Source organism: Apodemus sylvaticus, chromosome 5 (genome assembly GCF_947179515.1).
Source record: "Apodemus sylvaticus chromosome 5, mApoSyl1.1, whole genome shotgun sequence".
NCBI lineage: Eukaryota > Metazoa > Chordata > Mammalia > Rodentia > Muridae > Apodemus > Apodemus sylvaticus.
This window is the reverse complement of record NC_067476.1, coordinates 8,811,825-8,825,567: the sequence shown is the minus strand read 5'-3', so window position 1 is coordinate 8,825,567 and position 13,743 is coordinate 8,811,825. Positions and strand designations below refer to the sequence as shown.

The following is a 13,743-nucleotide window of genomic DNA, read 5'->3' as shown; positions in this document are numbered from 1 at the left end:
CCTGCCTAGTCTGCTCAAGGCCCTTGTTTGACCCCAGAACCAAAACACCCAATCAATCAATCAATCAATCAATCAATGGAAAAAGCCAAGTAGGGCATTATGACCCACACCTTCCTGCCTACTCATGCATGTGCCCCTTTGGCACACACATACTTTTAGTCTCCATACTCCGGAGCCAGAGGCAAGCAGGTCTCTCAGAATTGGAAATCAGCATGTTCTACATTTTGAGTTCCAGGTGATCCAGGGCTACATGGAGACCCTGTCTCAAAGACAACCGAGAACCAGAGGCCTGAGGAGTTTGTTGACTCCGCAGTAGGGAGCATTTGTTGCTTCCCTAAGTTTGCGTCCCAGCACCTACTTCCAGTAGCCCACAATCACCTTTGACTCCAACTCCAGGGAATCTGAAGCCCTCTTTTAGCCTCTGAAAAACATGCATCACATACATAAATAAATGGATTTTTTTTCAAATAAGGAAAGAAGGAGCAGGTCAGTCTAGGCCATATAACATGGCAAGACTTTGTATCAGATAAAAACTCTGAGCAGAAAGATCCTGTCTGCACAGACATGCACGTGCACAGGGATTAGAGAGTCAGAGCAAATGCTTTTTGAATGAAAGAGAAAGAGTGAGGGAGAGTATGGTGACCAGTGAGTGTAAACACACGTCCTAGATTGTTGAGGTCATCTGCAGGGGAGCAAGTGTGTTTGGGAGACGTTGACTGCTGTCCTCTTACTAGACTTTTCACAGTAGTCAAATTAAGGCAGCATCCCACAGGACACTGGGCTGGGCCTGAGGTCTAGAAACCAAACGCAGATAAACAAGACATCCTGCCTTCAAGCTGCTTGCTGTGGTTGGACACGGAGAGGGTGGACTAGGCTGATCCTCCCCACACGCTGGCATTTCATCTGCCTAACACTCCTTGGACTGTGCTCTTTCCCTGCTGGTCAGCCTCAGCTAGGATGGAGTCCCTGGCCTCAGTGGTCAGGCTTTGAGAAATCACTTTCCCAGAGCCCAGAGTCTAACTGCCACTGTTGAATAGAAATCCCTCCGGGGGCTGGCAAGAATTGAAGGTGACACACCTGGAGCTGGCCCACAGCAGACCCTCAGCTGGCCTCAACTCTGAGGCCAGAAACGGCACTGTTTCCATTACTGCTTGTGATGGTGTTGACAACTTGTCTAGGGTCACTTGGGAGGTGGGCCTTAGTCCATGCCTGTGGGAGAATCATCTTACATAAGTAATGTAAGCAGATCCATCTCAACTCTGGGTAGGATTATTCTCTGGGCAGGGGGCTCTGGGTTGTATAAAATGAAGAAAACTATCCAGGCATGACTCAGAGGCACATGTTCTAAACCCCAGCACTCAGGAAGAGCAGAGGTACAAAAATTTCTATGATTTCAATGATCTTACATAATGAATTTTAGGCTAGCCAAGACTACATAGTGAGACCCTGTCTCAAAAACAACACCAACAATAATTAGAGCCAGCTGAGCACTCGCAGTCTTTGTTTCCTAAAGTACATATGACCAGCTGCTTTTTAATTTTTTGTTTAAACAAACACGAAGTTGAAAGCTGGGCAGAAGTAGTGTAAGGGAGGAACTGTTGCTTTTAGCTCTCAGTTTCAGTCTATTGTAGCAGGAAGGTAATAGCAGCAGAAGCTCACGAAGGCATCTGGGCCAGGTGTGGGGATACCTGGCTCCCCACTCAGGAGGCAGAGGCAGGTGCATCTCTAAGTTCAAGGCCAGCCTGGTCTACAGAGGGAGTTCCAGGACAGAAACCTTAGCTCAAAAAACAAAAATGAAAAATTGTTTATATGTGTAGCATGTATCTATGTATGTATGTATGGTGCACCATTCCTAGAGGTCCTGAGAGGAGTGGATGGAACAAGTTCCCACCCCAACTCCTAGTTACAAAATCCACTTAATATATGATCCTATGATAGAGGACATATTGGATATTAAACTAAGAATAGATACTAGACTTGATTGATATTACCCAAAAGTTTCAGAAGCAATTAGATGTATTTCACTTTATATGGATGAATGTTTTGCCTGTAGAGGTCAGGAGAGAACACCAGGTTGCAAGAGGACATTGGATTTCCGGGAATTGGAGTTTTAAATGGCTGTGAGCCACTGTGTAAGTGCTGGGAATTGAACCAGAGACTTTTGCAAGAGCAACAAGTACTCTTTTTTTGGGGGGTGGGGGCAGTTGGAGACAGGGTTTCTCTGTGTAGCCCTGGCTGTCCTGGAACTCACTCTGTAGACCAGGCTGGCCTTGAACTCAGAAATCTGCCTGCCTCTACTTCCCAAATGCTGGGATTAAAGGCGTGCGCCACCACTGCCCGGCTGCAACAAGTACTCTTAAGTACTAACTAAGCCCTAGTTTCCTTTCTTCTCTTTTCTTCTCACCTCTCTTGTTTTTTCAAGATTTATTTATCTATGTGAATACATCAACCCTGACTTCAGGCAAACCAGAAGAGGACATCAGATCTCATTACAGATGGTTGTGAGCCTCCCTGTAGTTGCTTGGAATTGAACTCAGGACCTCTGGAAGAGAAGTCAGCAGTCTTAATCTCTGAACAATCTCTTTGGGCTCCCCCCAAATCCCCCTTTGAGACAATCCCCCCATGTAGCTCTGGCTATCCTGGAACTCACACTGTAGATCAGACTGGCCTTGAACTTGGAGATCTGCCTGCCTCTGTCTCCTGAGTGCTGAAATAAAAGATGTTGCCTTGATAGGTCTTTGTACAGCAGGCTGAGAGTCCCCTGGCCACATCCAAATGTTTACCCCATGCACATTCTGCTCCTTTGGCCAGAGGAGCTGTGGGCTGTAACAGTCCTACTACTTTGGCTTGACATTCCTGGTGGTGAGCTCTCCATAGATCTTCCTTGCCAATGATAACTTCTATTTTCTGAGAGTTCACGATGTACCAACAAGCACCATCACATGCCATCTTACTGAGCCTCCCTCTTATGAGCAGTAAGCATTCTACACTCATTTCTGGGTTGGCAAACACAGTTTCAGGAAGTGAGACTGTTGTAGGGGAGCAGAGCCCATCAGTTACACGCAAGGCTGACCCTGGAGCCTGGGTGTCCAAGCACAGGCAGGTGTGTTATGCATGTACTTGTGGTGCTGGAGACCCAAGACAGGACCTCATGCAGGTTAGACAAGTGCTCTACTGCTGAGCTACGGCCCCAACACTTCATTGTTCATTTTAGTTTTTTGTTGTTGTTTTTGGAGACAGGGTTTCTCTGTGTAGCCCTGGCTGTCCTGGAACTCACTCTGTAGACCAGGCTGGCCTTGAACTCAGAAATCCGCCTGCCTCTGCCTCCCAGAGTGCTGGGATTAAAGGTGTGCACCACCACCGTCAGGCTTCATTTTAGTTTTTAAAAGACTTATGTAGATGAACATTTTGTAGGCATGTATTTATATGCACCACCAGTGTGCCTGGGATCCAGAGATCAGAATACAGAATAGATCCCAGAACTGGAGTTAAGGGTGGTTACGGGTCACCATGTGGGTCCTGCTTCTGAGTTCTCCCCAGCTCATCATCTTAGACAGTTTTCACATTTTACCTCACTCGTGTGAGTGCATGCACACCATGGCACGCTTGTGCTGCTCAGGACAACTTATGGAGGCTGTTTTTCACTTTCCACTCTGTGGGTCTTGGGGACAGAAGTCAGGTCTTCAGACTTGGTGGCATGTGCTCTCACATTTGTAAGCCCTGTTTTTATCTGTTTTGTTCCAGTTTCGAAGTCTTGTGTGTTTATATGTATGGACACATGCGTGGTGCACGCAGACGTTTGTCAGTAACTTGTGAGAAGTCATTGTCTTTCTACCATGTAGGTGCTGTGGACTGGAATCATGTTGGCAGGCTTGATGGAAGTGCTTTACTGCTGACCCATAGGTACTGCTGCTGTTCCTCAGCTGATGTCAAAAGTCTGGCTTAGAAATAGAAGGGACTTGGTAGTTTTCCACTGGCTGGGGACTTGATTCCTAGACTGCTTGCCTTAAGACCCAGTGACTGACAGCGGGGGCTGGAGAGATGGCTCAGTGGTAAAGAGCACTGACTGTTCTTCTAGAGGTCCTAAGTTCAAATCCCAGAAACCACATGGTGGCTCACAACCATCTGTAATGAGATCTGATGCCCTCTTAAGGTGTGTCTGAGGACAGTACTTACATATAATAAATTAAAAAAAAAAAAAAAAAAAGACCCAGTGACAGCAACAACCAACTGGAGTCCAATTGGGATGGAATTCCCCTCACCAGTACCTCAGGCAAAGGGTGCTAGGCCAAGGATGACCAGCAGACTCCAGGCCTGATGAGAGCTTTATTCAGACACCAGAGACATCTTCTCCTCCCCACCTCTCTGCTCAGGGATTGGCAACACAATGTAGTAGTCAAGCTTTCAAAGACAGAGCTTGACAGAATGCCCTGTCAGAGTCACGGCCCAGAAGAGGGTCCTTAGACCTCAACAATCAGTATGATCCGAATTTCCAGGCACACATAATGCTCTCTCCGGATGGCTCGAAGCAGCCTGGGGCCCCACTGCCCCGCTGGGTTGGCCCTTAAGGCAAATGGCAGCAAAGACTATAAAAATCATGATAAGTGACACTCTGAGTCCAAGGTTCAAAGAGAAGAAACAAAAGCATCCGAGAGGCTCTTTTGCTCCAAGGAAGGCAGTGTGTGGAGAGGAAGGTTTGTCCTCCCTGTGCGGCAGCCCAGGCTAGGCCAGGCCCTAGATTTTTGGGGGAGGACTGATGCCCAGCTCCTCCCGCAGGGCTGTCAGGGACTGCTCCCAACGCCGCTCATAGTAGATGTTGAGGACACACGGGGCCCTGCGCCCGTTCTGAATCGCCCACGGGATCAGCTCCGAGAACAGCACTTGGAGGCTCCTGGGGGGCAGCGGAGAGAAGAGCCATAAGGTCCCCTAACAGAGCCTGTCCTCAGCCAACCCTCCCTCAGACCTACGCAGACCTGGTGAGGACAGCTCCCTCTCCTTATAGCATGCACCCTGAACAATGAAGCTCACATTTAAATATAGGGCTGTCCAATTCCAGCTGTCCTATTCATGCTGACCCAGCCCCCGAGGCCAGGCTAGAGAGACCCTGGGGCTCAGTGACTCAGTTTGCCCTTCTGTATCATTTTTCCCACCCTTGTTTTTTGGAAAGGCATGAAGCACCTGTATGCCATTCCTGTTTCCTGGGAGCCCCAGCCCTTCTGAGGTCTCCTCCCACCCCAGAAAACTTACTGAGCACGGAGGCGGATGGGTCCGAAGACTGCTCCCAGGATACACATGGGTAGGCCAGTCTGCACAGCCTCAAACCACTTTACGACAACCTCTCCTAGAGGTAAGGGAGGGTAGGAGGTAGGTGGGTGAGGGGGAGCAGTGATGGCAAAGTGGCCCCCGAGAAGCACGCTCCCCTTTCACACTATAGGGCGTGGTAGGGCAGAGTCTCCTCCTATGTGGGCTGTGAGGCATTCGGCTAGAAGTAAAAGAAGGCTGGAGAGGGGACTCTAGGGACAGCATGCAGAGGATCTTCAAGGTCAGGCTGACAACCATCTGCACAGGCTGCAGGGAGTTGCTATGGGTTTCAGAAGCAGGGATCCTTAGGGCCGGGAGGCAGGGAAGGACGAGGATGGACGGCAGGGATGGTACCAGGGCGTACATACACTGCAGAAAGCAGGACGGGGCTCACTGATAAAGAGGAGCATGAACTGGGACCCTGCCTGGAAGATAGACCTGGGGTCCCCAGGAGGGTGTCTGCCACCTCCCGCTCAGTCGGCTGTCCTGCCTGCACTCACCCAGCATATTGGTGGGCATCCCCAGCAGGGTGTGGAGCATGTCGTGCACCTCGCGGTATCTCTGGATCACATAGGCTAGTTCTTCATCATCCACGAAACGTGTAGGTGCTCGCGTATCTGGAGAAACCTTCTGGAGAACACAATCCCTCCTTGGACTCCTTCCCATCAGCCCCCAGGGCCTTGCTGGCCTGCTACAAGTTGCCATTCAGATATATTCCCACAGAGCACATACCCTATCTGAGAATCCTGCTGTGGCTTCCACACCTACTAACTGGAGAGCCTCAGGTAGTGATTACCCCCACTCCTGCTCACACCTCACACAATGCTGGCAGTCGGGTGGAATCTACAACTTTAGTGAGGGAAGGGGGAGTGGGTATGGACTTTCTGTTTTGTAAGACAGAAAGTTCTGAGATTAGTTGCATTAAAAACAAAACAAAACAAAACAAACAAAAAACCCAAAAATACTAGGAGCTAAGGTCATTAGAGTAACTGCTGTCCAAGCAAGAAGACCTGAGCCCCATACCCAACACCCATGTAAGAAATAAATAAATAAATAGGTTGCTGCTCTTATGCCTGTAATCCCAGCACATGGAAGGCAGAAACAAGAAGCGAAGAGGTGCCGGGGCGTGCGGGCCAGCCAGTTTGGCCAGATGGATGAGCTCTAAATTCAATGAGAGACTGACTTGAAACATAAGGTTAAGGAAGACACTTGATGTCAGTCTCTAAGATCGTCACACATACACACATACACACACACACACACACACACAGAAGCACACACATGCGTCCACACATACACTCAAATGTGTACATGTAAAATAAAACACACTGTTGCTGAACTATAAACTTTAAAAATGTTTGAGATGGGCTGAGTGTATAGCTCAGTTGCACACCCTTAGTACTGCATAAGACCAGGCATAGCAGCACATAGCTGTAATCCTGGCGGTTAGAAGATAGAGACAGAATCAGGAGTTCAAGGTAATCTTTAGCTACATAGAGAATTTGAGGCTGCCCTGGGCTATGAGCCTTTCCCAAAAATCAAAATAAATAAGTAAATCCAAAGTGTTACTAAATTATTTCTATCTGCTTCCTTTTTCATTTAAGGGGCCAGTAGGAAGCTTTAGTCACCATGTGGCCAGAGCCGTTTGGTTTGCCTTGGGACAGGCTGCCATTTCACTCACTGTCATGATGATGGTCCACGACCAGGCGAACAGCACCTTTCTGTCGTTTTATAATTTCTCTTGCCACATAGCCCTGGCTGACCTTGAACTCATAGCAGGTCTTCTGCCTCAGCCTCCTTAAGGCTGGGGATTACAGGTGTGTGCACTCCCAGCACAAGCTGATTACCTCACTTTCTCAACCACGCTTCTCTGAGTCTGCATCAGTGCCTGAACAGCCTGGGGTCAGCCTAGCTGGCCTGGTCCAACATGGCTTCAGTTGACATGGAAGCTGATGGGTCTGAGGCCTTTGTTGCTTGGGGCAGCTGGCACAGTGCGAGCTAGCTTGGGGTTAACCTCCTGCCTCGCTGGGCCCCAAGACCCCATTTCTTCTTGCTGTGCATGCTAAGAGGAAGCAACTGCAGCCACAGTGGCTGCTTTCACCAAGGACCTACTATGTGCCAACTCTACATGATGTCCTTCACATAGACTGTCATATTTTGTCCTTACAGTAATCTAGGAGGTAGGCATTATTTCTAACCTCAGAATTAGATGAGAAAAATGTGGCTAAGAAGGTAAAGATACCCCAATTGAGGTAGCTGGAACAAATCGTTGGTCTCCAAAGCCAGTAGCCTTGACACCGGTTATCAATTAGTCATATTAATGCTCTGGAGGTCAAAGATCTATCCTCTTTCTGGGGGAGGATTTGTGCAGGGCTGTGAGACAGGGGTAAGAATTGGGACATTACCCACGATCCTTCAACTTTCCAAAGGATGACCACGCCTTTCAGCACTGCCAACCTCAGTCCTTTGACTTTACCTTGAACTTTTACCTAAATCTCTATAAGGCTCAAGGTGCTCCTTCCCACTCTGTGGTTGATTTCCTTGTGCTAGAAGTGCCGCATCTCCGGACGGCCACCATATAGGGAATACGCTAGGTAAGTGTCCAGGACTGCCCTAATAGACCTCCTCCCCACCCCAGCAACAGGACTAAAGGCTGTGGGGAATGCAGAAGCTGTCCCTCCCATAGAGGCACTTGGGGCAGGTTCCTCACTGATGAAATAACCTGCATCCTGGTGAAACTAGGGCAGGTGAGTGCCTGCCAAGGCAAAGGTGCTAGGAGAGGGTGAGAGGCAGCTTGCTGTCTGGGGGCAGCACCTTCACTGAGCAGTGGTTCCCGCCTGCTCATCAGGGGATCCTTACAGTGTTTAGACATTTAAGGTTGCTACCACTGGATGGATGAGGGAATCAACTGGCATCTGGAAGGTAGAGGCCAGGGACGCTGCTAAAGAGCCTAGGAGGCACAGGATGGCTTCCCAACCAAGAGCCACCCAGCCTACAGCAGCCGTAGTAGAACTCTAAGAACTTGCTCTAGAGTGACCCTTAGCTACTCCTCCTTCAGCCTGGCTGGCTTCTGGCTGGAGAGCCATTAAGCTTCAAGGCAATGTGTGCACAAAAGGGAGGGGACAGGTGGAGTAGGAAGACTGTATTATACTGACCTTTCCTTTATTTCATTGTGAGAGAGGGTCTCTGTGTAGCCCTGGCTGTCCTGGAACTGTGCAGATCAGAGATCCACCCACCTCTGCCTCCCAGGGGCTGGGATTACAATTTTAAAACTATCTGTGCCGGTGGTGGTGGCGCACGCCTGTAATCCCAGCACTCTGGGAGGCAGGGGCAGGGGGATTTCTGAGTTCGAGGCCAGCCTGGTCTACAGAGTGAGCTCCAGGACAGCCAGGGCTATACAGAGAAACCCTGTCTCGAAAAAACCAAATCCAAAACAAACAAACAAACAAACAAACAAAAAAAAAACCCCAAAAAAACCTATCTGATCATTTTAATGGTTCCTGCTACAAAATGCAGTTTCTTTCCCAAGGCCCAAGCACAATGATCAGCCTAATCTTTCCCTTTCCTCTATTCACGCCTCTTTAGAGTATTTTGTCGGTCTATGTACTTATGTTGGGAACAGAGCCCAGGGCCTTAGGCATGCTGAACTATCTACTACTGAGCTTTGCCCCCAGATAGTCCAATTATTTTTTTGTTATTTTTCTTTTAATATACACATGGCTGTGTCTCATGTATATATGTCTATGCACCAACTGTGTGCTGGCCAGAGGCCAGAGAGTGGGTTAGATCCCCTGGAATTAGAATTATAGAAGGCTGTGAGCTGTCATGTGGGTGCTGGGGATTCAACCAGGTCCTCTGAAAGAGCAGTAAGCACTCTTAACCACTGAGCTGCCTCTCCAGCTTGCGTGCCTGGTTTTTAAAAGACGGGGTCTTGCTTAGTATAGTAGGTATGGTTACTCCCCTCATAGGCAAGGTCGATCGTGAATTCGGTGGTAATCCTCCTGCTTCAACCAGGCTTGTAGGAGTGTATATAGCAATTGGCATGGTTTTCTTTTTCTTTCTTGACACATGTGTGGCATATATGCTCGTATGCACATGTATGATGTGTGTGGTAGGCAGAGGTTGGTGTCAAGGGTCTTCTTAGTTTCTGAGACAGCTCTCTAACTGCACCAGGGACTCACTGATACAGGTCAGCTTGCTGGACAGTGACCTCTTGGGATAGCTGCCCCTCCTCCACATTGCTAGGGCTGCAGGCATGAACTGCCTGGTCTGCTTTTACAAATTCTGGCCCCCAGGTTTAAGCCTCAAGCATGGAACCAGTGGAACTCTCCTCCCAGCCCTGTGTCATCCATTTGAGCTGTTTGATTCATCTGCTCAGAGTGCTCCTCCCCGGAACTCTACAAAAGCTGACAGCACCCCATCTTCCAAGTCTCCTTGGAAAGGTTTCTCTTTACCTCTGAACCAGCAGTGGCTACCCCTACTCTATCCAGTGACATCCTCTGTCCCGTTGCCTTGTTCCCCTCAGCATGGCCGCCTGCTAGGCTGTAGGCTCCTGGCAACAGATGGCTGGCTATTTTGGTTCATTGTGTCCCATGGCTGAGCATGATGTCTTGGGTATTCTAAGTACTCAAGAAATACTTTATCTCAAAAAGCAGGAAGGATGGGGTCTTGTGTAACCCAGGTTGGCCAAAAACTCACTATGTGGGTAAGGCCGGCCCTGAACTTTTTTTTTTTTTTGGTTTTGTTTTGTTTTTGAGGGTTTCTCTATGTAGTCCTGGCTGTCCTGGAACTCACTTTGTAGACGAGGCTGGCCTCAAATTCAGAAATCCTCCTGCCTCTGCCTCCCAAGTGCTGGGATTAAAGGCATCTGCCTCTGCCTCCCAAGTGCTGGGATTATAGGTGTGCGCCACCACTGCCTGGTGACCCTGAGCTTCTGATCCCCTCTCCTCTAGTCTACAGCAGGTTCATGATGAGGACTGAACCCAGGTCTTTCTACATGAACTTGACCAATTGAGCTATCTCTTCAGACCACTACATTTTCATTTCAATTTTTTAACCAACTTTATTAACTGCCTCTCTAATAAGAACACAAGCTCCAGGGGGTCAGAGACCTGGCCTGCTACACCGCAGCACACAGAATGATGCTGAGCAGGTGGAAATTCCCTCCTCCCATCCTCTGTCTTGCCTGGTGCTGGACAGTCCCACTCTGGCCACGACACAGTGGTTCCCAGTGGTTCCTACTCTGAGTGGAACAGTACCCAGGGTTGGACTAGCTGTGAAGTTAAGTTGCTTCACTGCTCGCTCCGTGCCTGAGTCCTCATGTCTTGCAAGAGGATGACAACAGAACTTACTAGAAAGGTCACTGGGAGGATCTAGCCAGGGCATGTACCAGCTTGGCAGCTGGCATGCAACAGGAGGTTAGTAACCTCCAGTATTTGGGATGACATTGCCAGATCATTTATCCATCCCTTAGAAAAATGTCAAAGACTGAACAACACTCCTGCCTTAGTTGGCATCTTAGTCATCCTCCAGCCCTAGGCTATATCCTCCCATGCCACCCTCTACCCTTATTGGACACACAGAGCCTGGAAACTCACATTCACATCCAGGAAGCGAAGATACTCACGGCCCAGAGAGCCTTCAGGCAAGTTCCGGAGCTTGCTTAGGTCGAGAGTAGACAGTGAGATCCGGGGTCGCTCTCTGAAAGGAAGAGTGCAGGAGGCAGGGCTGGGTGTGTGTCAGCCAAGGCAAGCGAAAGGTCACACAAAGGGGCTGAGGGGAACAGGGGACATCTGTGTAGCCACAAGCCCTAAGGGAGCACTGCAGGAGACCATTCCAACCCAGGGCTGAGCTGGTGCCTTCAAAGGCACAATCCAGTCAGAGAAGAGGGTTACAGATGTCAGGGAGGGGCTAGAGAGAGCACATCTGGAGAAGTACAGCTAGCCATTGGGAGTTTAATGCAAACAGAGTCCTGTGGTTCACACTGGACTAAGATGACATATTGTATAACCCAGGGGATCCATCCCACACACACATATGTGCGCTCCTGGCTTTGAGCAGTGCCCCAGGCAATGTATGCACCCATGGTTCTCTTAAAGGCTCCCTGCAGGATGAAGACTGACACACCTCTGCCAAATGCCAAAGCAAAGTCGGGACCTACTGTAGAATCTGGGCACCCTCTGGATCCTTCTTCATTTGGTCCCTGAGGAATTTCAGGGTGTAGCATCCTGTGGTCTCCCCTAGAACTGCAACCATGTCTGAAAGGACAGAGATGGGCAAAGAGAGAGAATGGATTCTTTTGTTAGCTTTTTTGAGACAGTTTCTTTTTGTAGTACAGGCTGTCCTGGAACTCACTATGTAGACCAGGCTTGCCTCAAACTCAGAGATCTACCTGCCTCTGCTTCCCAGTCATACACTACCAAGACAGCTAGCTTACTATTCTTTTTTTGTTGTTGTTATTGTTGTTTTTTGTTTTTGTTTTTTTGGATTTGGTTTTTTTTCCGAGATAGGGTTTCTCTGTGTAACCCTGGCTGTCCTGGAACTCACTTTGTAGACCAGGTTGGCCTTGAACTCAGAAATCCGCCTGCCTTTGCCTCCCAAGTGCTGGGATTAAAGGTGTGTACCACCACTGCCCAGGCACTAGCTACTATTCTTAACATTACAAATCTATTGGAATATGGTGGCTTTCATCAATATTAGGAAACACTTTCATAGCCCATTATTGAGACAGTGTTGTGTTTCCACCAATTAGTACAGGCCTTAAGATTAAATGGTGATGAACGGCAGTAACTGAGCTGACACAGTGATTGCTTAGCACACTCAAAGCCCTGAGTTCGATTCCCAGCATCATATAAACTGGGTATGGTGGCACACACCATAGGTCAGCATTTAGGAGGTAGGGAGGCAGGGCGATCAGGAATTCAAAGCTTTCCTTGGCTATCTATGGAGTGAGGGACCAGCTCAGTCTATAAGACCTTGTCTCAACGAAACAATTTAAAAAAAAAAAATGGTGCTAGAGTTGAGTCCTAGTACAGTCACCAGATCCTATATAAACCATGTCACATGTCTTGTCTTTCTCTCCCTCCTATCTTTTCTGTGGTTTTGTTTGTTTGTTTGTTTGTTTTGGATTTGGTTTTTTCGAGACAGGGTTTCTGTGTAGCCCTGGCTGTCCTGGAACTCACTCTGTAGACCAGGCTGGCCTTGAACTCAGAAATCCGCCTGCCTCTGCCTCCCAAGGGCTGGGATCACAGGCGTGCGCTACCAACTTCCAGCTTATCTTTTCTTTCTTTGAACAAAGTCTGGCTATGTCTGGAATGAGAAGCTGGTCCAGTAAAGAAAGAAAATCCTGAAGATCATGGTCCTTGACCTTACCAAGTTTACTTACTACCCAGTGAGAATGTTGTAATGTAGTGTGTACCTGTTAAGTCGTTCATCCTAGAGATTTATATGCTAGGATGACAGACTCTCCCAAGAATTACAAAAAGGCAGACCTGTAGATTTCACATTTCTTTCCTCCTCTCCTCCCTGTGCCCAGAAGATCCATAACAGTTCTGGCTAGAATCAGACACCTGATTATCATAAACCTTCCTGGGAACTCCGAGATAGGCACAGCCAGGTTTGGATGCCCACAAACCAAGGCTTTGACAGGAGTCTTGACCAGCCCGAGCTTTCGAGATCGAGGAGTGAGCGGCCTTACCGTGGCGATAGGGGTTGTAGAGCGCCATTCCCGCCGCGCCCGCGGCCAGCAGCATCTTTTGCAGCGGGGTGGTGGGGATGTGGTCCGGGTACAGCAGGCGGGCGCTATGGCTCCCGGCCCTGAGGGGCACACCTGCGGGGCAGAAAAGAGGGAAAGGTGAGAGGATCCCGGTTCCTCTGCTCGCCGCGGACACCGGGGTCAGAGCTGCTCACCTACATCTAGCCGCGTACGGTAAGGGAGCCTGCCGTGGAGGCGCAGGGAGCGAAGCAGCAGGGTCGCCATGGCATCGGACGTCCGCGGTGGATGGGCGAGGCTCCGCAGGTACGACGGAGGCCCGAGAAGTCAAAAGACTCCTTGGGAGCTGCACTCACTGCGGAGATGTTGTAATATGGACAGGAGCATGAGAAGAAAAGCCACAAGATCTATTTGCCACTGAAGTAAAACAACTGCAGTGAGCCAGGCGTCAACCCAGCATTTGAAAACTGGAGGCCCAAGGATCGATCAGTTCAAGATCCTTCTTGGCTATTTCCTAAGTATGGAGACAGTATTTGAGACCTTGTCTCAAAAACCAAGCCCGGTATGAATTACCCGTTACTTGGGAAAGTGGAGGCAGGAAAATCAGAAATTTTCAGCAACGGAGCAAGTTTGAGGGCAGCCTGGGATATATGAGAAACAAAAACTTCGGAAAGTGATTCCGAAAAGAACATAACTGAGAACTAGGTTGTTCAATCCGGCCCTATTTCCTT

The 13,743-nt window shown here is 49.0% G+C and overlaps 1 protein-coding gene and 1 pseudogene across 2 annotated transcripts; both read right to left on the bottom strand.

Annotated features, from left to right (window-relative positions):
- Window positions 1-1,853: 1,853 nt before the first annotated feature.
- LOC127686606 (uncharacterized) lies at window positions 1,854-2,011 on the bottom strand (annotated as a pseudogene).
- A 2,296-nt stretch (window positions 2,012-4,307) lies between these two features.
- On the bottom strand, window positions 4,308-13,742 carry Coq4 (coenzyme Q4). 2 transcript variants are annotated; one of them, XM_052182025.1, is made up of 7 exons: window positions 13,210-13,742; window positions 12,998-13,129; window positions 11,462-11,558; window positions 10,899-11,001; window positions 5,802-5,931; window positions 5,248-5,341; window positions 4,308-4,891 (listed from the first exon to the last, which is right to left on the bottom strand). In XM_052182025.1, exons 1-7 carry the CDS (start codon window positions 13,277-13,279, stop codon window positions 4,735-4,737), a joined length of 783 nt encoding a protein of 260 aa, XP_052037985.1. In that variant the 5' UTR covers window positions 13,280-13,742; the 3' UTR covers window positions 4,308-4,734. The 2 variants fall into 2 exon arrangements, with proteins under 2 accessions (XP_052037985.1, XP_052037986.1); XM_052182026.1 differs by having other exon boundaries at window positions 5,802-5,928.
- Between the last annotated feature and the right edge of the window lies 1 nt (window position 13,743).

Coding starts and splice junctions, on each gene's coding strand:
- Coq4 (XM_052182025.1), bottom strand. CDS start 13,279: ATGGCGACCCTGCTGCTTCGCTCCCTGCGCCTCCACGGCAGGCTCCCT. Junction 13,130..13,209: donor CCGTACGCGGCTAGATGTAG/GTGAGCAGCTCT, acceptor TCTGCCCCGCAG/GTGTGCCCCTCAGGGCCGGG. Junction 4,892..5,247: donor CCCATCCGCCTCCGTGCTCA/GTAAGTTTTCTG, acceptor GCTGCCCCCCAG/GAGCCTCCAAGTGCTGTTCT.